At 41.1% G+C, this 21812-nt stretch overlaps 1 protein-coding gene across 1 annotated transcript in view; it reads right to left on the reverse strand.

Moving 5' to 3' along the window:
- Positions 1-1413: 1413 nt before the first annotated feature.
- Positions 1414-21812, reverse strand: part of ABHD17C (abhydrolase domain containing 17C, depalmitoylase) — a 62611-nt gene continuing 42212 nt past the window's right edge. Inside the window, exons 2-3 of the mRNA XM_089687641.1 lie at positions 6290-6469; positions 1414-2916 (exon numbers count right to left, since the gene is read on the reverse strand). Of these exons, the coding sequence (XP_089543767.1) occupies positions 2697-2916; positions 6290-6469 (400 nt within the window). The 3' untranslated portion in view covers positions 1414-2696. The remainder of the gene's footprint in view (positions 2917-6289; positions 6470-21812) is intronic.

Below are 21812 nucleotides of genomic sequence, written 5' to 3' on the forward strand. Positions count from 1 at the left end.
GACTTTAGATTGTACGCCCCTTGAGGGTAGGGAGTGATGTGAATGTACAATATATGTATATAAAGCACTGTGTAAATTGACAGCACTATAGAAGTACCTGAAATAAAACACCTCTGAGTCATGACATAGAAGTACTTTGACATCTCTCTGCAATAATACCTGCAAAGTGACACCTCAATTCTCCAAATACTGTACTGTACACATGTGCCATCATCTTGACGGGAGACTTAGATTTTAGTTTTATTAAAATCAGAAAAGAAAAACACTCAAAAACATTAGTAATCTCATAGCTACAAAAAAGAAAAAAAAAAACAAAACTTTCTGAAATGCATGAAGCTAAAAGAAAATAAAAAAATGCGCCTTTCCCCATCCTAACACCTATGCTGACTAACCTGTTTAAGAAATATGTCTATATACACCTATTTTCAGGTCGCCCCAGTCCAGTAACATGCTCTGGCTCCCCGGTGTCAATCAGTTGCATCTGCAGAGGAGAGGAGAGAATGCTCGACAACAGCTGTGAATTCCAATAGCTGTGACATCACCCATAGGCTACTATGGTCCATCCGTTGGCGGTCCCTCCTATGCCCTGCAGGTGCCACTGGCTGAAACAGTGGAGCTGGATTATTTCACTGGACTGGGGCGACCTGAAAATAAGTATGTATAGACATATTTTTTAAACAGGTTAGTTAGGTGTTAGGAGGGGGTAGGGAGCATTTTTAAGGCTAGTTCGCTTTAGCCTGGAATTCTACTTTAAAATTTGAGAACTATATAAAAACAAACAAAAGGGGATACTTGGTTTTACTGTAATTGAACCCAAAAGGGGTAAGGGTTAAGGTCAGCAGGCAAGGTATCAAATGTATGTATGTATGGAATATGCCACTCATTGATGTAGAAACGTCTTACATGTAAAATCAAGCAAAAGTTAGTGACACAAATTTTTTTTTTTTTTTTAAATAACTAACATGATTATACTTACCTGCTGTGTGCTGCTTTTGCAAAAAGCAACCCCCTTCCTCTTCCTTTCGGATCATCGCCAGTACTCCTGGCTGTTGGAAGGAAAAGTTTCTTTCCCTGGGGGCACCGCTGCGTGCTTGTCCCCATGCCACTGCTCTATGCGTCCATAAGACATATAGAGCCGCAGCTCCATCACCCCAACATCCCCCCACTTCGCTCTCTCCCCACTAGCTGTGATTGACAGCCTATGAGGAGGAAGAGTCCCCAGACAGGAGAGGCTGTCAAGAAGGTCGCTGGATTGGAGGAGTCTCAATTAAGGATTGGGAGGGCTGGGGGAGAGGGCTGCACACAGGTTGTTTTTTACTTACATTCATAGAAAACATGAGGGTAAAAAACCTTCCACCTTTACAACCACTTTAAAGACACAATTTATAGAAATAAAAAGTCCAGCAGCTCTAGTTTTTCCGTTCCATGCATCCTTTATTCCAACATACTGTCCTCAAGCAACAAGAAACAAATCAGAGCATATTCTGTTCATTTGACAAAACAAATTCCTAGACTCACAGTATATTATTTCAGGCCTACAATCCTCTTTATTGCAGGAGGCATTGTATAAGCAGTCCCTTGTGGCCTCTGCAGCCAAAAGACCAACTGAGCCTTTATACCCCCAGCAAAGACTCAATTTACAGACCACAGAATGTAGTGTTGCCCTTTAAACATATTTTGTTGTGCCTTTCCAGTGTCAAAAAGGGAAAAGATATTACAAAGGGGATTTAGAATTTCTTCAGAATTGTTCTTCTCCCAGAAAGTATTGTAAAAAATCACTTAATAGCAAAAAATTAATTTAGGGATAAAAACTTAAGAAAACCCTTTAAAGTAGTTTAAAAAACAGATCAGTCATTTCTGTGCCTAAGAACAAAAAAAAAAAAAATGACAGAACAAGACAAAACCATAGACAATAGTGTTGAAAAAACGTACATGAGAAAAGAGGAACAGAGTTTTGGAAAAAGAAAAGAATCACAAAAAAGAAAGCCAGATGAAATCCGATCATTCTTCTAGAAATACATTTTCACATTTACAGTTTAACATTATATTTTGCTTACACAAACATCCCATAAGTGGCATTCAGAATGTTTTAAGAGTTTAATTATTGATCTATGAATTCTATTCAGTTTGTCTCCTTACATATTAACTTGAAATAATTTATTGTGGATAAATATATTCTTGAAAAAACCCGCAAAAGGGAATTACAAATCATAAGAATGCCCCCATCAAGATACCACATTATACAATTGATTTGACCGAGTTAAAAAAAAAAAAAAAGAAAGAAATCATCCGTTAAGAGGATACGGATTATCAGGTAAGGCTGTACATCAGATCCAGAAAACAAAGCCAACTGACCCACAGCTATTGCGATTGGGTTAACCTGGGGTAAAATGGCGTCCTTCAAAATAATGCTGTGTAAACATGTTCCAGGATATAAAGTGTGCTCTATAAAAAGAGGTTCCAGATCCACCCGGACTCTTCTAAAGGCTGAGATTAAGTTACAGCAGCTGATAGCACATGGACAATAAAAAATAAAGAAAGACAGGTGCCACCGGATGCTTGATCAGCATCATCCAACCCCATTGAGGGTGTCTTTGGGCAGTGTTAAGAGAACGCCCAGCACCATAGTGGACATGTCTTCTGAGACTCGTCACTTCTGCCATTCACAGTAACTGAGGTAAGACTGGAGGAATCTCTCAGGAGTTGGGCAGCTCATGAGAAATGAACTGCTTTAGTCTTTCTAGATATTGTGCATACAGCTCTATGTCATTGTGCCCTGCTCCCTCCACCCAGAGTGGCTCTACGGCTCGTGGGCAGCGCTCGTACATTGCCAGGCCATGAGAGAAATCAATCACTTCATCTTCTGTTCCATGGATTATCAGCACCGGTGAGGTGACCTTGGAAATTTTGTCGATACTACAAAAGAAAGAAGAAGGAGTTAAGAAGACCCCAACACATACGCATACCAATATAAAAAGGAACAACAAACTTATTATGGGATTCAGCTATACCTAAGTAAGAATTAAAATCTACTATACTTAATACTGCACATATGGTCAAGGCCAGGGCTCAACAAATCCTAGGCACCAGGTCACCACGGCAACAAGAAACCACGTACTAGCACCCAGGCCTCCGCCAGCCCACACTGCCCTGCGCCTGAATTCTCTCTCTTGCCCCACAGAGTGAAGCCAAGCCAAGCCCACCCAGTGTCCCAGGAGCCCCGAAGTCCCCTCCATCCCTCCCCATGCACAGAATCCAGGCAGAGCTCCCCTGGTGTGCACTTCTCCCAGGCAAAGAACCCCCACCCCCAAAAGCTGGTCCCTTGGAGGACACTGCAGGCCTGCCCCCCCACCACACAGCCACCCCCCCTGGAAAGCCCACAGAATGGAGGACACAGTGCCCTGCACCAACCAACCCATCCACACCTCTGATGTGGCCATTGACGAATGCTGGGAGGGCAGCCAGCCGCAGTGCAGCACTCTGGAACTTGTCAATGCTGCCTTCAACAACGGTGGCCACCAACACATGTGCCTTCCACAGAGGAGGAGCACTGTATTATTTCTGTCCAAAAGCTGAACTTATCCTTTAAGGCAAAGTCTAATGTAATGTTGCATATCTCCTCCCTCTCTGACTGTCAAATCACTTCAGCTTTGGTCCATTTCAGAACCTAACTACACCACATTCAAGAGTCACATGGGCATTGTAAGCGGCTTTATCCGATTACTCCTTTGACAGCTTCCATATGACCCATGACTGTGTTCAGAGCTGATGGCAGGTAAGTATAACACAGGTTTTAGCACCAGTTCTAAAAGAATAAGAGAGCAATTAATAGCTCAACAAACACCCCTCACTAAGCCAAATAAGGATTGAGAACTGGAGCCTTGACTATTTTGTTTTTTTTGCAATGTTTATTACATACAGATACATATGTTTAAAAGCAGCAATAGCACTCCAGAAATTAGGATTATTGTACATTTCTATCACTTTGCTGTGCTGCCTATAATTGGTGCCGTGGAATGCCACTGGAATGGTGCCAAGTAACACTTGTCAGTTTTCTTCCATGGGATTGCTGGACAAGATTTTAGCTCTGTATTGAAAGATGTTGCCACATATTATACAATCTTAGCTTAAAATTTTCCTGTGCCAGTAAAATGAAACTGACATTCACTGAATTTCATTAAAACACTTTTACATAAACAAGTATAGAAAATGATCCAATTTATGTTCTGTGGCCTTTAGTGGAATTTGTTCTGAAACCATCAGATTAAACGAGGTGTCTGCCATGAGGTTTGAAAGTGGAAGATTTTGGCATATAGAGAGAATATACAAGCACCATGTTAATTTGTTCTTACGCTAACAACCTTAAATCCTAAATTCTTTAAATTCAGAATGTCACCAATACATAGTTTGACTTGGGGTATAAATAAACCTTTCATGGCATATCCATCCCGGGTAATGCCATTTTAATTACATTTGAAGATCATTTTCAGGCTGTTTTGCTGGAATGGATCTGTTGAGGAATAAGTTAAGCAGTACAGGAGACAGCTATCTTTGCTCCAAGTTACTCTTTATTTAATGGTGACATTTCTTCCACTGCTTTTCATTTGCTTCACCGAAACAATATTTGCATTCTGTGAAAATTGGAAACATTCCCTTGGCAAACTCAGCTTCCGACTTCTGGGGAAGGCAATATTTAACCAGCGGTGTGTGTGGACAGTTCTCAAACAGCTGTAGCATCTACTAGTCCATGAAATTGCAGATAATTGAATCCTGACAAAACCAGGGGGCTTCATAACAAAAAAAGTGCAAAGAACTCTATGCACATTGTGTATATATTGTCCCTTAATTAGAAACTATAAATAGTGAACTGGTATCCATTAGGGAAAATATGCCTTTTGTGCATGTTTATGGCAAGTCAATTAGCTTTTGTTAGGCCTAGTATGCTAGTTTATTTTTAGATGCATTCCAGCTGATGAAAAAGCATAGCAAAATTAATACTATTTTCTAACACAATGTAACATAAACCTGTCAGGTTCTTAAAGTGTGATTTAAAAAAAAAACCTTTATTATCAAACATGTCATACTTACCTGTTCTGTGCAGTGGTTTTGCACAGAGCACCCCCAATCCTCTTCTCGGGTCCCCTGCCAGCACCCCTGGCTCCTCCCTCTTGACCAGTGCCCCCAATAGCAAGCCACTTGCTATGGGGGCACTGGTGCGTGCTCGCTCCCGAGCCCTGCTCTATGCATCCATAAGATGCATTGAGCCACGGCTCGGACCCGCTCTCTCCTCACTGGCTGTGATTGACAGCAGTGGGAGCCAATTAGGATGCAAAGACGCTAAGGTAAGTGTTTATGAGGGCTATGGGGGAGCAGCACACCGTTTTTTTTTAATATGATGCATAGAAGGCATTAAGGTAAAAAACCTTCAGCCTTCTCCAAACTAGCACTGCTGGAGTCCTTGTGGTGTCAAGCAAGTGCAAGCAAATCTTCAGCCACAGCTGTACCCAGGGCTTCAACTACTGCCTAGGTGGGCATTAAAGGGACCACCAAGGGAAAAAACAAAGCCTGCAGCTTCATAGCAGGCCATTTATGATCTCAATAAAAGTCAAACCATGCGCAGGGCTAAGCAAGATATCCCCGCCACAAAATAACACTTGACAAATGGCAACTCAAACTAAGCACTGCATTGTCAGAGCAATTCATAATTTGCAGTGGTTGCCCAGCAGTGAAGGTGCAAAACAAAGATTTCGGTATGTGTTGTGCAGTGGCATATGTAGGTTTGTTTTCTTTTTTACTTGTAGGTTCTGTTAAGGCTCTGGCCTGCACAGCCACATCATTCTTTACACAGATTTTGAACAACTCCTCCTGTCTTCCACCGCAGCAGACAGCTTGTAGTTCTCGAACTGTGAGGGCACTAATGAGTGCTCTCTTAGTTCACTGACTTTTTCTACTATTCATTGTCTGCCTGTATGGGAGGTATGGGCAGTATGGATTGTCTGCAGGAGCCTGACATTGCACCCACGACCTGTTGATTTGGGGCACAATGCTCTGCAGGTTCCTAAAGGGAAAAAAAAAATAATAATTTTTTTACCTGCAAAAATGTGCATATTATATTTTTAATGAGCTTAGCCTTTAAGCTGGCAAAACCTCTCAAAAATGAGCACTTAAAACGTGGATCCAATGGGAATATACTACTACAGCTTACAAACATGAAAATGGTGGAGGTTGGCATGGGAAACAGCGGGAATGCCAACACAACACTTGTAAAAATGAAGCGATTGCCCTTTACCTGGGAAAGGCATCAAAACAGTAGGTCTTCCTTGTATCAGGAAAAGCAACACGCAGTCCAGACATGAGGGGGGAATGCAGTATGACGGCTGCACATTCGTAGCGCGAGGCCAGGTCTACTGTAGGAACTGTACCAATACTCTGACCGTACAGGATAATGTTCTCAGGGCTGACAGCATATCTGTGGAGACAAAAAAAAGGCACTCACATGAAAAATGTAAGCAAAAGTTTGAAAAAGCATTAGCAGGAATCGTGCGAGGCATTTTCCGTGTGAGTAGATTAAAAGTTGGTATGTGAAACTTTTCTGATTCACTGCAGAGGTCACCTATGTGATAGCACAACGTGGATTAAGCTGACCAACATTAGAATCCAACTGTACAATCTTCTTTAGTTAAACAACTACATATGTAGTAGGAGGATATATATGGATTAGATATATATGGATTTGACTGTTTAGGTAGAAAGCTGTTGCACTACATAGCTGCCGGTAAATCTACAGACTGTACCTTCAAACTAATGTTTGTAGCCAGCTAAAGCAGATCAATTGCCACATTCAAGTGATAAATTAAAGAATTCTTTTTTTTTTGTTCCTTAGAGCAACCAGATTTTTTTTTTCATACAACACTGTGCTGGATTGATCTGAGTGGAGGTTATGGAGACATGAATGCTCCTTAATACTGTTTGAAAAAGGTTGAAGGGAAACTAAATTTTTTTAAATGGTTTTAACATTTATTCACGGAACCTTTGGACAGAGCCACCCGATGAGGCATTACTATAACTCATTCACTTTGTGTATAAATTTCAGCAAGTGCTACTGAGGTGTGTAGTAGCTTTAACAGTCTGCAGAAGAAACTGAAAAAAGCCATCTAAAATTCCACACCTAGTTAAAAAAAACAAGCAAAGGATCCAGGATGTCAAACTGAAAATCTCACTGCCTGCCTCCACAATTTACTTGATTAATACAACACAGTGAGGAAGATGTGGCATCTTATAGAAACCGCCACATAACTAGACCAATTCTCTAACCCTGATTGCAACCCCATGGAGCTGTGGGACCAATCACTAAGGCCCCTTTTACACTAGTGGTCCAATTTCTCCTGCCTGTCTGTTTTTCAGGCGGACCCGGGACCCTCTGTTCTCCTTTATGGAGTGGGAGGTATAAACGGACATGTGTTTACACCCATCTACAGTCAGGTCCATAAATATTGGGACATCGACACAATTCTAACATTTATGGCTGTATACACCACCACAATGGATTTGAAATTGAACGAACAAGATGTGCTTTAACTGCAGACTGTCAGCTTTAATTTGAGAGTATTTACAACCAAATCAGGTGAACAGTGTAGGAATTACAACAGTTTGCATATATGCCTCCCACTTGTTAAGGGACCAAAAGTAATGGGACAATTGGCTTCTCAGCTGTTCCATGGCCAGGTGCGTGTTATTCCCTAATTATCCCAATTACAATGAGCAGATAAAAGGTCCAGAGTTCATTTCAAGTGTGCTATTTGCATTTGGAATCTGTTGCTGTCAACTCTCAAGATGAGATCCAAAGAGCTGTCACTATTAGTGAATCAAGCCATCATTAGGCTGAAAAAACAAAACAAACCCATCAGAAAGATAGCAAAAACATTAGGTGTGGCCAAAACAACTGTTTGGAACATTCTTAAAAAGAAGGAACACACCAGTGAGCTCAGCAACACCAAAAGACCCGGAAGACCACGGAAAACAACTGTGGTGGATGACCGAAGAATTCTTTCACTGGTGAAGAAAACACCCTTCACAACAGTTAGCCAGATCAAGAACACTCTCCAGGAGGTAGGTGTATGTGTGTCAAAGTCAACAATCAAGAGAAGACTTCACCAGAGTGAATACAGAGGGTTCACCACAAGATGGAAACCATTGGTGAGCCTCAAAAACAGGAAGGCCAGATTAGAGTTTGCCAAACGACATCTAAAAAAGCCTTCACAGTTCTGGAACAACATCCTATGGACAGATGAGACCAAGATCAACTTGTACCAGAATGATGGGAAGAGAAGAGTATGGAGAAGGAAAGGAACTGCTCATGATCCTACGCATACCACCTCATCAGTGAAGCATGGTGGTGGTAGTGTCATGGCGTGCGCATGTATGGCTGCTAATAAAACTGGTTCTCTTGTATTTATTGATGATGTGACTGCTGACAAAAGCAGCAGGATGAATTCTGAAGCGTTTCGGGCAATATTATCTGCTCATATTCAGCCAAATGCTTCAGAACTTATTGGACGCCGCTTCACAGTGCAGATGGACAATGACCCAAAGCATACTGCAAAAGCAACCAAAGAGTTTTTTAAGAGAAAGAAGTGGAATGTTATGCAATGGCCAAGTCAATCACCTGCCCTGAATCCGATTGAGCATGCATTTCACTTGCTGAAGACAAAACTGAAGGGAAAATGCCCCAAGAACAAGCAGGATCTGAAGACAGTTGCAGTAGAGGCCTGGCAGAGCATCACCAGGGATGAAACCCAGCGTCTGGTGATGTCTATGCATTCCAGACTTCAGGCTGTGATTGACTGCAAAGGATTTACAACCAAGTATTAAAAAGTGAAAGTTTGAATTATGATTATTATTCTGTCCCATTACTTTTGGTCCCTTAACAAGTGGGAGGCACATATGCAAACTGTTGTAATTCCTACACCGTTCACCTGATTTGGATGTAAATACCCTCAAATTAAATCTGACAGTCTGCAGTTAAAGCACATCTTGTTCGTTTCATTTTGAAATCCATTGTGGTGGTGTATAGAGCCAAAAATGTTAGAATTGTGTAGATTTCCCAATATTTATGGACCTGACTGTACATCCAATCTGCTAAAAAACAGACAGATGGGGATCCCTTCCCCTTTCATCTAGCAGATCGGATGGCAGTTGAGTGTAAATGGCATGCGGTCCAATCTGCGGACAGATCCCCCGCTGAGCTGGCAGGGTCCTGCCCATGAGAAAGAGGCATAACAGTGGCTTGGTCTTCTCCCCACCTCCACTCTTATGTCCCCCTGGTCCCCGTTTCCTTTTTTTTCACTTAAATTTCTTCATGGTCTAAAGCAATACCATCTTCACACTATTTTATGGTTCCTTCAGCCATTAATACAAGACAAGAGAATGAAAATGAAGTGAATTCAACTCGCCATGCTACCAAAGTCTGCTACAGAAGAATATTCTTTATTAGAACTATACAGCTACAAAATGCTTTAGCTTTGACCGCTCTTTATAATGAGTGTTACAAACTTCCCTGCCAGTCACACTAAACTCATCATCTCTTAGATTGTAAGCTTCAAGGAGCAGGCCCTCCTAACCCTCTTGTATTCAAATGTATTGTTGGTGTATTGTCATTTATATTGTAAAGCGCTGAGCAAACTGTTGGCGCTAAAAAAATCCTGTATAATAATAATCTACTTCTGGTAATCGCATTGTTTTCATACCACCTTCCATGCTGGGACTCATTGAGAATGTCCACCCTAATGCAGGCCATAGATGGGTCGAAAATCAGCCGATTTTTTGGTCGGAAGAAAAAAAAAAAAAAAAAAAATCGGTTGATTTTCGCACTGGTAATGGGTTAATTGGTTGGTCGTTTTTCTGGATTTTGGCACTTTTTTTTTTTATCGGTAAAGTTGGAAAATCGGCCGATATTCGCGGCCATGATGGGGAAGGAAGAAGAAGGAGGAAGAAGAAGGAGGAGGAGGAAGGATGAAGAAAGAAGAAAGAAGGAAGAAGAAGAAGAAAGAAGAATTCCAGTCCGCTATTATATTTGACATGAAAAAGTATTGTGGTTGCAACAATGTATCTATTTGTATCCAAATAAAACCATCTGTATCCGAAATGGATACAAATAGATACAATGTTGCAACCACTATACTTTTTCATGTCAAATATAATAGCGGAGCTGTCTGCAGGGACAGAAGTAATTAAATGCAGGCCGTAGACGGGACAAAAATTGGCCGATTTTTTTTACCGTTGGTGGTAACGTCGGCCTATTGAACGACCGATTTTTCTTTTTTTTTTTTTTTTTTTTTTTAAACGGCTGGTTTTCGACCCGTCTATGGTCTACAATAAGATATAATGAATCCTGTAACAAGCTCTGTTTAATGAGATGCATCACCTGTACATTCGGCAAATCAAGTGTACTAGATTAACCATTTACGTATTTGAGAAAAAAAAATTATATATAATATTAAATGTTTTTTTTTTTCTTTTATCGAAGCATAATGAAGAAAATATATAGAAATTATATATTCCCTTTCACATTCTCTTCTTACCACAGGAGAAGATAATTAGCAGAACAAGTTCTACAACTCTAGACACAAAGTCAAGCAGGAGTCATTTGTCTAGTCAGCTAACTTAATAGGGAAGAAGGAATTTCACAGACAGGACATTACAATGAGAGATCAAACAGTGATTTTCCTAGTCTGCAGTTATGAACTCCATTAATGAGAAGGAGCTCACTGGGCAAGCAGTGTAACAAGCAGACGGGAGGAAGGAATAGACACAAAGGAATACATGGTTCACAGGTGTTCACCACATGACGGTCAGGGGAAGAAAAATCCTCAAGATTTCAGCACCTACTTTCCAACTCTAACACTTACTACTAGGAAGAACACGTTTGATCAGATAAGACTTCCTTAACTGGATTAGCCTAAGATTCTTTTTCTTGCTTCACCAACCCCAACCCCTGAATGTCATATACATAACAAGGAATGTACTTCATGGAAAGCTGCTAGAGGGAATTCTTAAGTCTTCGAACACAGCGGGAGATAAAGCAATACATGGAACTATCAAGAGCAGGGGTACCATTCTCAGACCACTGAACTCATAGTTTTAGGGGGGGGGGAGCTCAGTAGAAGATGAAGCAATACATGGAGCTATCAAGAGCACAATTTGCAGTCAGCTGCAATAACTGGCAATATCATCGAACATTTTTACCAGAACATATTTTAAGGAAATAGTCAATAAAAGTACTGTAAATGAATCACTTTGCTACTCTTGTTAAAGCTGCACAAAGCTGGTCTTTAAAGTGGAGCTCCACCCAAAAGGGGAAGTTCCGCTTTAAGGCTTTGTCCCCCACTTCCTGTTCAGGATTGGCACCTTTGGGGGGGTACCCGAATTTGAAAGGTACCTGCTCCCACTTTTGTTGCGATCGCCTAGGCAATTGAAAGCGGAAGTTGTCTTCCCGGGCATGTGACAAGTCCCAGAAGACTACGGGACCATTCACAGCTGGGTGCCCACACTGAAGATCCCAGTGCCAGGGACACAGGGCGGTCAGTGAACCCGGCCAGTGTGATGACACCATGGGAACATGGGATTTTTAAAAATCAGCAGCTACAGTTTTTTTTAGCTGCTGACTTATTTTTTTATTTTGACTGGACTTCCGCTTTAACTACTTCCTGCCTGTAGGACATCATATGTCCTGGTGGTGAAGTGGTTATACCAGGATGATACCAGCATCTGCAAAATTTTCAGCTGGTGATTCACTTCAATTGAGAAGTGATTTAAGTGGCTATAGAGCCGCTCAATCACTTCTGCTGCTGCCGCGTTTCCCGGGCTCTTCCGTCTCATAGGGGAGCCTGGGACCACTATGACCAGTGGCATCCTGTGCAATGTATAGAGAGGAACTGACATTGTTCCTTCCTCTCTGTGAGATCAGAAATTGGAAGTGTCAAGGATTTCGTCACTTCCACTTTCTGTTTGATGTTCACATGTCGTTAGCAGCTTTTGAAAGTATCTGATCATCTTGGAGGCTAGAAGAGATATGGGGTCTCTCCTCCAAAAAGAGGAACTGTCACAAGCCTTGCCATCACATGGGATATTTGATAAAGCTGAAAAAAAGTACAGTGTTAAAGTAAATTTAAATAAAATGTAAAAAGCAAATTTTAGGTGCCTGTCCACCCGTGCTCCTGTAAAAATGTGAAGGTGTACGTAGGTCCCGCACACATATGTAAATGGCCATTGCACTAGATTGTAAGCTCGAAAGAGCAGGGCCCTCGAACCCCTCGTGTAGTGTACTGTTACTGTCTTGTCTCATGTTCTGTCCCCCTTGCTACTGTACAGCGCTGAGCATACCCTTTGGCGCTATATAAATACTGTATAATAATAATAATAATAATTACACTACACATTTAAGGTATTGTCACGAACACCAAAACTAGAGCAAGAATTCTAGCGCCAGACTGCCTGTGTATTGTGATAACATGTAAAAGCTTTTAAAGTGCCTATAGATAATTTAATGTACCGTAGTTTGTCACCATTGCACAGGTGTGCGCATAACCACCTCCGGACTAGCATTGTACCAGTACGTCACTGGACTGTCAGTGCTTATACCAGAGTGAAGCCGGCAGCTGTAGGCATTAACCTGGCACCATTTTTTTTTTCTTCGAGCTGGTGGTTGGTTCCCTTTACAAGCATTCAGAGCGCATTAATCCTATGGCTTGTACTAGCAGTAGGAGGGGATGTCCCCGCCTTCTGTGGCTCTCTCGGAATCTCCTGTCCTAACAGGAGTCCCAATCAACCACCCAACATGTCCACCAACTGGACAGCCGAACAAAACCTGAATCAGTTTTGGTCCGCTCCCCTTATAGCAAACCAGAAGTGATGACCTGATATCACTTCCAGTTTACTCTTTGTAGCCATTCTTAAAAATTAGTACGTGTTCAACACCGATCTTAGTGTTTTGAATGTTTTCAAGTGCAGAAGAGGGATTTGGTCTTATAGATTCCTCCGTAAAGAGTACCTGTCACATGTCTATTGCTGTCACAAGGGATGTTTACATTCTATCCTGCTTCTAACTAGTAGACTGCCTTTTATTTCCTACATCAGCTCATCCCCCCACAGCTATTACCTTTTGAATCACTCAACCCTTCCTCCTAGATTGTAAGCTCTAATGAGCAGGGTCCTCTGATTCCTCTAGTAACAAATTCTATTGTAACTGTAATGTGCCCACCCCCCCAATAGATCACTGCAATCCTCAGAGAAATGGGAGAAAACAGCCGAATGCAGTGAGTCTCGAAAGAAGAGAAGGATAGAGAGGGAGGGTTCGGGAGGACTTGAAAGGTGCTCAGTGGGGATAGAAGCAAACCAACTCCACCTCCTTTCCATTAAAGTATGACTTGTGTGCAATAAAATTCATTAAACAGTATTTTTTTTTTTTTTTTTTAAATTGTGTTAGAAAACCACTGCGCAACTACCCTGAAACACAATAAAATTGCAACACCCACTATTTTATTCTCTATGGCCTCTGGTTAACAATATATAATGTTCTAAGTAAACATGTATTAAAAAAAAAAGATTTTTACATGCTTGAGAGAAATATCAGAACTGGGTGGCAAGTGGTTAAAAAGCACAGTGACAGCATTAAAATGACCTCCACACCTAGTTTGTGTACCATATACTTAACTTTTTACTTCTACTTTTTCTACATTATATATTTTTTTAATTATTGTAACCACTTAGTAATGTAAACCTCTTTCTGCACTGCATGATGCTCTGTTCTGGGGGAATGTTAACCACTCTTCTACCAGGGGACATTTTTCCACACACGTTAAATCAGCATTTCTTTGCAAGAAAATGACGCTAAACACCTAAACAATTATATATTTTCTGAAGACAGAGGCCCTGCAGAATAAATTAAGAATGCGTGCTGCCAATGTACCATATTAACTTCAATATAAAGAGGGGAAATAAAATAATTATTTTAACTGTATACAGGTTATAAATACAAATAATTTAGTCCAGAGCAAAAGCTGCAATATGTTGAAAATCACAAGCATGTCACGCAGCAACTTGTGTGTGTTGCTTGGTATGGTAATCATCATCATTCATGTTATCCCTCACCCCACTGCCAAGTCAACTGGTTACTCTACAACTGATGGAAAAAGAACTTCAACAAGTTATCAGAATCAAATAGTCTTCATCATAGTTGTCTGATCCATTGACATAGAAAGCTGCTAACTAAACAACTGTTACAACACATACAGTGGGGAAAATAATTATTTGATCCCCTGCAGATTTTGTACGTTTGCCCACTTACAAAGAAATGAAGGGTTTATAATTTTTTATCATAGGTGTAGTTTAAATGATAGAGACAGACTATCAACCAAAAATCCAGAAAAAAACAGATGACACAAATGTTATAAATTGAGCTGCCGTTCAGTGAATAAAACGTATTTGATCCCCTACAAACCAACAACAATTCTGGCTCCCACAGACTGGCTATGTGTTCATGTGGTAAAAAGATTAGCCAGTCAATTTATTAAGGTGCTCCTAACGAAAACTCATAATTTGTATAAAAGACACCGTCTACAGAATTTTTCTTCCATTCAAACCTTGCTACCATGGGCAAATGACCAAAGAGCTGTTAAAGGAGATCAAAGACAAGATTATAGACCTGCATACGGCTGGAATGGGCTACAAGACCATCAGCAAAAAGCTTGGCTAGGAGACAACTGTTGGAGCGATTATTCGCAAATGGAAGAAATACAAAAAAAAACATGAATCGCCCTCGGTCTGGAGCTCCATGTAGGGTTTCGCCTCATGGGGTAAGGATGATCATGAGAATAGTAAGGGATCAGCCCAGAACTACATGGGAGGAGCTTGCAAATTACCTTAAAAGTGGTTGTAAACCCAAGAAAATCAAAATTGAAATGACCAGTCTACCTCACACAGCCTAACAGCAGAAGTCATTTGTCTGTAATCTGGCCAAGAAAGGAGCAGTTAGTCATCTGAAATTCTCTCTGCTTTCCTACGGTAAAAAACACGACACATGAAAAAAATTTGTGTCTCCACACCCCTCTCACACAAGTGCACCTGTTAGTGCAGTAAACAGTTCGTTTGGGACAGCTTAAACTAAATGAACTGGTGAATGTTTAGGAGATATTTACAGTACCTACAGGTAAGACTTAATATTCCATTAGGTATGCCATCCCATCTAACAGTACCTATGTATAGAGGCTGCGGTAAGGTCTTTATTGCTGCCTTTCTGGTAACACAATAAACGGCGCCAGGACACTTTTTGGCGCAATTTTAACCTACAAATAGGAGTAAGGAGACGTCAGGCATGCATGGCATCACCCCTACAGGAGACGTGTTATTACACGAAGCGCGTCTAGGAGGAGCCTCTGCACGCCTTGACGTCACGCCACCGGATCAGGGGGTCCGGTGGCCATCATTTTTATCCACTGGTCAGTGCATTCAAGAGCTCATTCACACTATATTTGTATAGGTTACTATCACCCTGTACGTTTACTGTTTATCATAATGATTTATACCCAAATAAATACATTTCACAATACTACACCATGAGCGTTTTCATCTCTATTACCTGGCACTGAGCCTCCACATCTCAGCCCAGCATTTTAGGAGTCCACCCAGGCTGGAGGATTTGGGATATAGGTCCAGACCATCATCTCTGGCAGCCGTCACCCCATTTACCACCAGAAGATACCTTTATCATCAGGCTGTACCTTCACGGGACCTCCGGCTACATGGAATTTCTATGTGCACATTAAATTGCACTTCCGGTGAGTGGGCAATTTTTCTACACCTTCATGTTAGGATGCTGGAATATACCCATTTGGATTGAAGTCATTTATACTCCATCACTGGAATATACCTTTTTGGACTGATATCATATTACCTCGGACTGTTTATCATTCAGTTTATAGGACCTTTTCTACTTTTTGTCATATTTATGACAGTGTGTTTTATTTGTATAGCGCTGCACACCCCATTTTTATGTTATATTCCTAGAAAGGCTTTGTGGTTCCTTTTTGTGCATCAGCAGCTTTATATGGTGCGCTCGCTAACTCACACATTTATAAAAAATCTACTTTCTGAAGGTCAGATGTCTATAGCAAGTCTGCCTGGAGAAAACAACATCAGTTCTCCTTTATCAATTGGCTGGAGTAGTTGACTTTAGCCAAAAAAAAAAAAAAATAACCACAAACCTTCCCCACTCTGTCCTGCTGAAATTTTAATTTAACTCGACAGCAGATGCTAATGTGAAAGGTCTCTCTAAGGGGATATACAATAAATGGCATTCCATAGAATCAGGCCAATTCCCAAATGCTGTATTCCTTCACCAAAGTGCCGGGTTCAAGATCCGAGTCCTGGCAGACAGTCACAATAAGGAGCTCTTACTTTATATTTACAGAAGTTATGGAAAGCACAAGTTTCCTTGAAAAACAAAATGAAAGCCTCTAACTGTTCTAAGAATCCCGCTGGTTAATTTGCACTCGTCTGTGTGTTGGATAGGATGTCTTGGACTCGGCAAGTTTATTTTTTTTTACCGAAGGTTTGTAGTTTTGCTACAAATCTTAAAGCTGAACTCCAGCCTTACCTTGAGTTCTATATGTACAGGCTCCTTTCCGTACTGAAATTGCTCTAACTACCAATGCATACATTGAGAAGCTCACAGTGTGCAGTGAAGTCAGAAGGAGACCACTTCCCCATTTCCTGGCTGGAGGACATCCAGTATCATCCAAGCTCTTCCTCCCTAGCATGACTGTTCCTGGCCTGACCCTTTCATTCACTGGATTTCCATTTGTCAATTATGGAGCCTCAGCATCACATGTGGGTCTTGAAACCTTTAAATACTACCTTGTATAATAGGGGAAAGAGACCAGTGTAAGAGCCGTACCAACAATATTGATAGACAAGATGACAGGAAGACTGGAATATTAAATTAATCTGTTAATTGATGAAACAATTATGGCAAAGATATATCAATATTTATAGAATTATCTGCAAGTTTCATTATTCATCAGGTTTGTGCCCCACCAAAAATAAACACTCTGGTTGTAGGCCAGTTCTGGAGTTAATGACACAATAATATATGCAGATAAAAAATAAAAAAAAGATAGCACATGTTCAGTTTGTAATGCTGTGTTTTTATAGGACATTCATATTATTACATGCTTACTCTCTCATATTGGTATTATTTTATAAAACAGATTTATGGTTATCCACTCGGTGACTATGTGCAATCATTCTGGACATGGGGGTCAGAAGGAGGAACCACTGAATATAGTGCAGAACACGGGATAGAGAGACTTCCCGAAGTTTGGGTTTTTGAAGCTACAATAGATGATTCTTTTTCATCAAAGAGCCGTGTGACTTTCCAGGCAGGAGAGGTAAGTATTTAGTCTCTTCTTTAAAGGTAAATCTCTAATTTTGTTTAATTTTGCAACAGAGTCACAATGAAAACTGGTGAGATAAGATAGCTGAATAGGGAGATCATTATTTTCAATGAGCTGGCTGATTCATAGACTTGCATCATGAGAATGAGCAGTAAAGCAGAGCCACTGGCAGCAGATCCTGTACATGTAAATATGGATACCCACCCATGTTTATATCAATCACAAATTCTAGAACGTATAAATCTGTAGTATGCCAACACATATGGATTTAAATTACTTGTATCAAGTTGATCTCTTTGATTTATCTAAAAGCACTAAATAGACTATGTGCATCAGCAGCCAACATATATATAACATATCCACAGACCCTATGTGATGCTTCCTACACCAAGGGAAATCCCTGAGGATGTCGCAGGATATCCTGTACACAATGATGGAGACCAAGATTTCCCAGTGTGTGATACGCAGCGTTTATTTTAAACATCATCGGAAATCAGGTAGCCAGGAAATCTACTTCTGTCATGAGGAAGTGAATTTCACATAGAGCTGAGGGTTCTAACATAATGGCTGATGGAGTAAAATAGGATCTGAAAAAATACATTTTCACTTCAATATCTGTACATTGTGCTCACACAGACAAGAGGTACGGATCCAATTAGTTGGTACATTAAAGCAGAACTCCCCCTGAAAGGCAAAGTTCCGCTCCCCCCCACCACCAAATTTGGATTATATTTTTGGGGGGGGGGGGGGTGCGCGTACCCGCTTTCACTGCCGGTCGGATCACCGTGGCGGATCCACTGGAAAGTCTCCTCCCTGCCCACAACCTTCCAGGTCACGTCACAGAAGGCTGTGGGACCATTCACAAGCCAAAAGGAGTCAAATCAGGCTGCCCAGTTAATATGTTGGCGTTGGGGACCTAAAGACCAGTGAAGAACTGGCTCAGGTGAGGACAACGCTGGATTACTGGACAGGTGAATGTCTGTTTATTAAAAATCAGCAGCTACATTTTCATAGTGGTTCACTTAACGTTTGGAACCCAGGTTGAAGGCCCCCTTTAATGTGAAACTGCACATTAACCACTTCTTGACTATGCTATAGCCAAATGACAGCTACAGCACGGTCGTCCAGTTCTGGGAGGGCATCACATGACATCCTTCCAGAATGTGCCCCCCGCGCTGTCTGTGATTGCGGTCTCCTTTGGACACAGTTGATCACATGACATGGTAAAGGGCCAATTACAGGGGCATTTTACCACGTGATCTGCTGTGTCCAATCACAGATGGTCACCATGTAAATACACTTGCCATTTATCGGCAGTACTTTCCTCAAGCTGTCAGAGTGAGGAAAGTACTGCCGATAACTGACAACTGTGAAAGGATTAATTTTCACTGATAATCAGAGCAGCCCTAACAGTGCCCAGCAGTATCCAACAGTGCCATCAGTCACTTCCCTTTAGTGCTGCCTATCAGTGCAGCCTCATCAATGATCACCTGTGCTGCCTCATCAGTGCTGCCTCATCAACGCACATCAGTGTCGGAGAAAAATTACCTGCTTGCAAAAATTTTATAATAGAAACCAAGAAACTTTTTTTCTTCAAAATTTTCAATTTTCGTTTATAGTGCAGAAAATAAAAAACCCAGTGGTGATTAAATACCACCAAAAGAAGGCTCCATTTTATGTGAAAAAAAATGATAATTTTATATGGGTACAATATTGCATGACCGCGCAATTGTCATTCAAAGTGCAACAGCACTGAAAGTTGAAAATTGGCCTGGGCAGGAAGGAGGTAAAAGTGCCCGGTAGGCAAGTGATTAAGGCAGACCTACAGGCAAAAAGCTAAAATCCCGGACACACGGTTTTACCTGCTAAAGGATTTGTATTTCTGTCAATCAAGTGGTCTGAGATTTAGGCTCCATGTACACTGCAGCTGATAAACTCACGTTTAGAAGCTTTACTGCATTATTTTCAGCAGCCCCTGAACTCTCCCTAATGTCTTCCTCTGTGTCCATGTACACATCGTGATTTACAGGCAGTTGAGTTTACAGTCGTTTTTTGAATGCACCAAACTTGCGTTCAGGAGTAATTTTATCAGTGTTTCAAGTGCCAAATGCTTATAAACGCATTTAGAAATTTTTTTTCTAACTCTTCCATTTCCAGATGCTGTCAAGAGCCTTTTTCATCATGAAAAATGCATGCAAAGCGTTTTCCTGGTACTCAAATGGACCCGATACACCATACTTTGAGGTTTTGCATGAAAGAAAATATGTTAGACACTGCTGCAATAATTTCTGCACAGAAATGAGCTGGAAAACACACACACACAACAGCTAATCTCAACAAATACTGCTGTCTCTGCTTCTTCTCTCTCTATTCCTCTAAAAATGTCTGAAATAGTTAAATGTTTTACTGTTTTTCAGTGCATTCTGGGAATTTTGGAAGGTCTTCTGAGGTTATCTTTACAAGACGCTTCTAAACGCAAAGGCTCATAAACGTGGTATGCAAATGCAGCTAAACAGACGTTTTTTAACCTACGTTTTCCAGCAGTCAGTTTCCATCACTCAGAAGTGTCCCGTGCACGTGGAGCCTTACACAGCACAGCTCTGTCTGATAGGGCAGGAGACCTGCTTTTTCCCTGATATGGTTAATACTTATGTCTCTCCCCCAGCCTGTGACTAAACAGTAAACACAAAAACAGCACACTGAGCAGCCAATTTCTTTGTCATTCTGCTCTCACCTCCTATCAGCATGCTCCTTGTGCTGCCTCTCCCCTACAGTAGTCTGACTGCTGTACAAGAACTGCGAGAGGCTGATAAATTAGGTCACATTAAGGTGCTAAAACTGCTGCCCTCAAGAAAATACATTCAAATATATATTAATGAATAAAAGGTTGCATTTAATGGTGTCTTCATTCTGCCCATTGTTAACATTTCGGTGCAGTGTTTAGTAACTGAGTGTTGACTACATTTTCTTGGTGACGTGTTACCTAACCGCAGCAAAGAAAAATCAGACAGGGCTGTGCGGTAGGGCGGTGCAAATCTCAGGACTGTTTTAACAGTTTTCATTCATGTGCTTACTTTACAACTGCGATAAATGCTGTCTTAGTTTTTTTTAAGCTTGCTAAGCTGTGGTGCATAAATCTGAATTAGCAACATAAATCTAAGCTCTACTCATTATAAAATGTGTATTGCTGCTGGAAACCAGACAATTGTGAACTTGCCCTCAACACAACCAACCTCCTACTGTAAGGGCCAGTTCACACCACAAAAACACACTCCTGATACATTTTTGCTTACAGTTCACACCACTCTATTCCGGTGCAGTTTTGATGCCGTTTATGTCCCAGGACAGTTCTGTGCAGAAAAAATGCAGCTTGTAATACTTTTTTTTTTCTGCACCGGAAACCGACTGCACTGATGTGAACTAGGGCCATTGGAATACATGGAAAACACTGTGCATGCATTTTTGATGCAGAAAAAAAATGCACGGGACTGCATGTAATGTGAACTAGCCCGTAGCCTCCCCAGAGGTATTCCCGAGTGTAGCTCGGGGTAAAGTTTCAGTACCACAAGCGGTAACCCCGAGCTACACTCGGCCTTACCATGCGGTGCTGCTCCGGGATCTGTTCTTCTCTTACCTTGTCCTGCGCTCCCGCGATGTCCCTCCTGCAGTGTCCCCTGAAACGTCCTCCGGCAGATGCCAGCATCTGTCTTCTGGGTTCCGTCCCCTGCGACGTCGGAACGTACGGGGGACGGAACAGCGGGAAATTTGAAAATGACAAAAAGTGAGATTCACTAAAATCATATAGTATAACATTCCTGTATCAAACCATTTCACATACATTTTGTCCCGAGTGCTTTGCCCTGCCTGCATTTTTACTGTTCTTTCTGCCTGGAAACTGAGAAACGTCCATAGCGTCCAAAAAGCGTCCCTTTAGGTCAGAAGCGGTTTTAGACCAGCTAGAGAACAGCGATAGTAAATTAGAACCACTTTAAGAACTGAGTGATGATTCGTGGGGAAATTCGTCATCAGACACTGAAAACGATTTTGCGACTTTGCTCAGCGATGTGCGAACTTGGCGCTATATTTAAAATTTCAGTGTTTTTGGTTTGATTATATTATTGAATTAAATTTATTATTATTAAATTATTTTTTATGATTATTTATTAAATTATAATTTATGATTTCGGGTTTCAAATTTTATCCTACCCGGGATGTTTACTAGACTCTTGTTCGGACAGATTTCAGCGAGTTATTCCTAAAAATTACAGGCCAATAAAAAAAAAATATTTCCATGCAAAAAAAGGTACCGCTTTGAGCACAGAAAAACTGACATCAGACCGCTAGGGAGGTTAATGTATGTAG

This window comes from Staurois parvus, unplaced genomic scaffold, assembly GCF_062004578.1.
Source record: "Staurois parvus isolate SC_StPar_1 unplaced genomic scaffold, SC_StPar_1.0 ptg000432l, whole genome shotgun sequence".
NCBI classification, from domain to species: Eukaryota; Metazoa; Chordata; class Amphibia; order Anura; family Ranidae; genus Staurois; species Staurois parvus.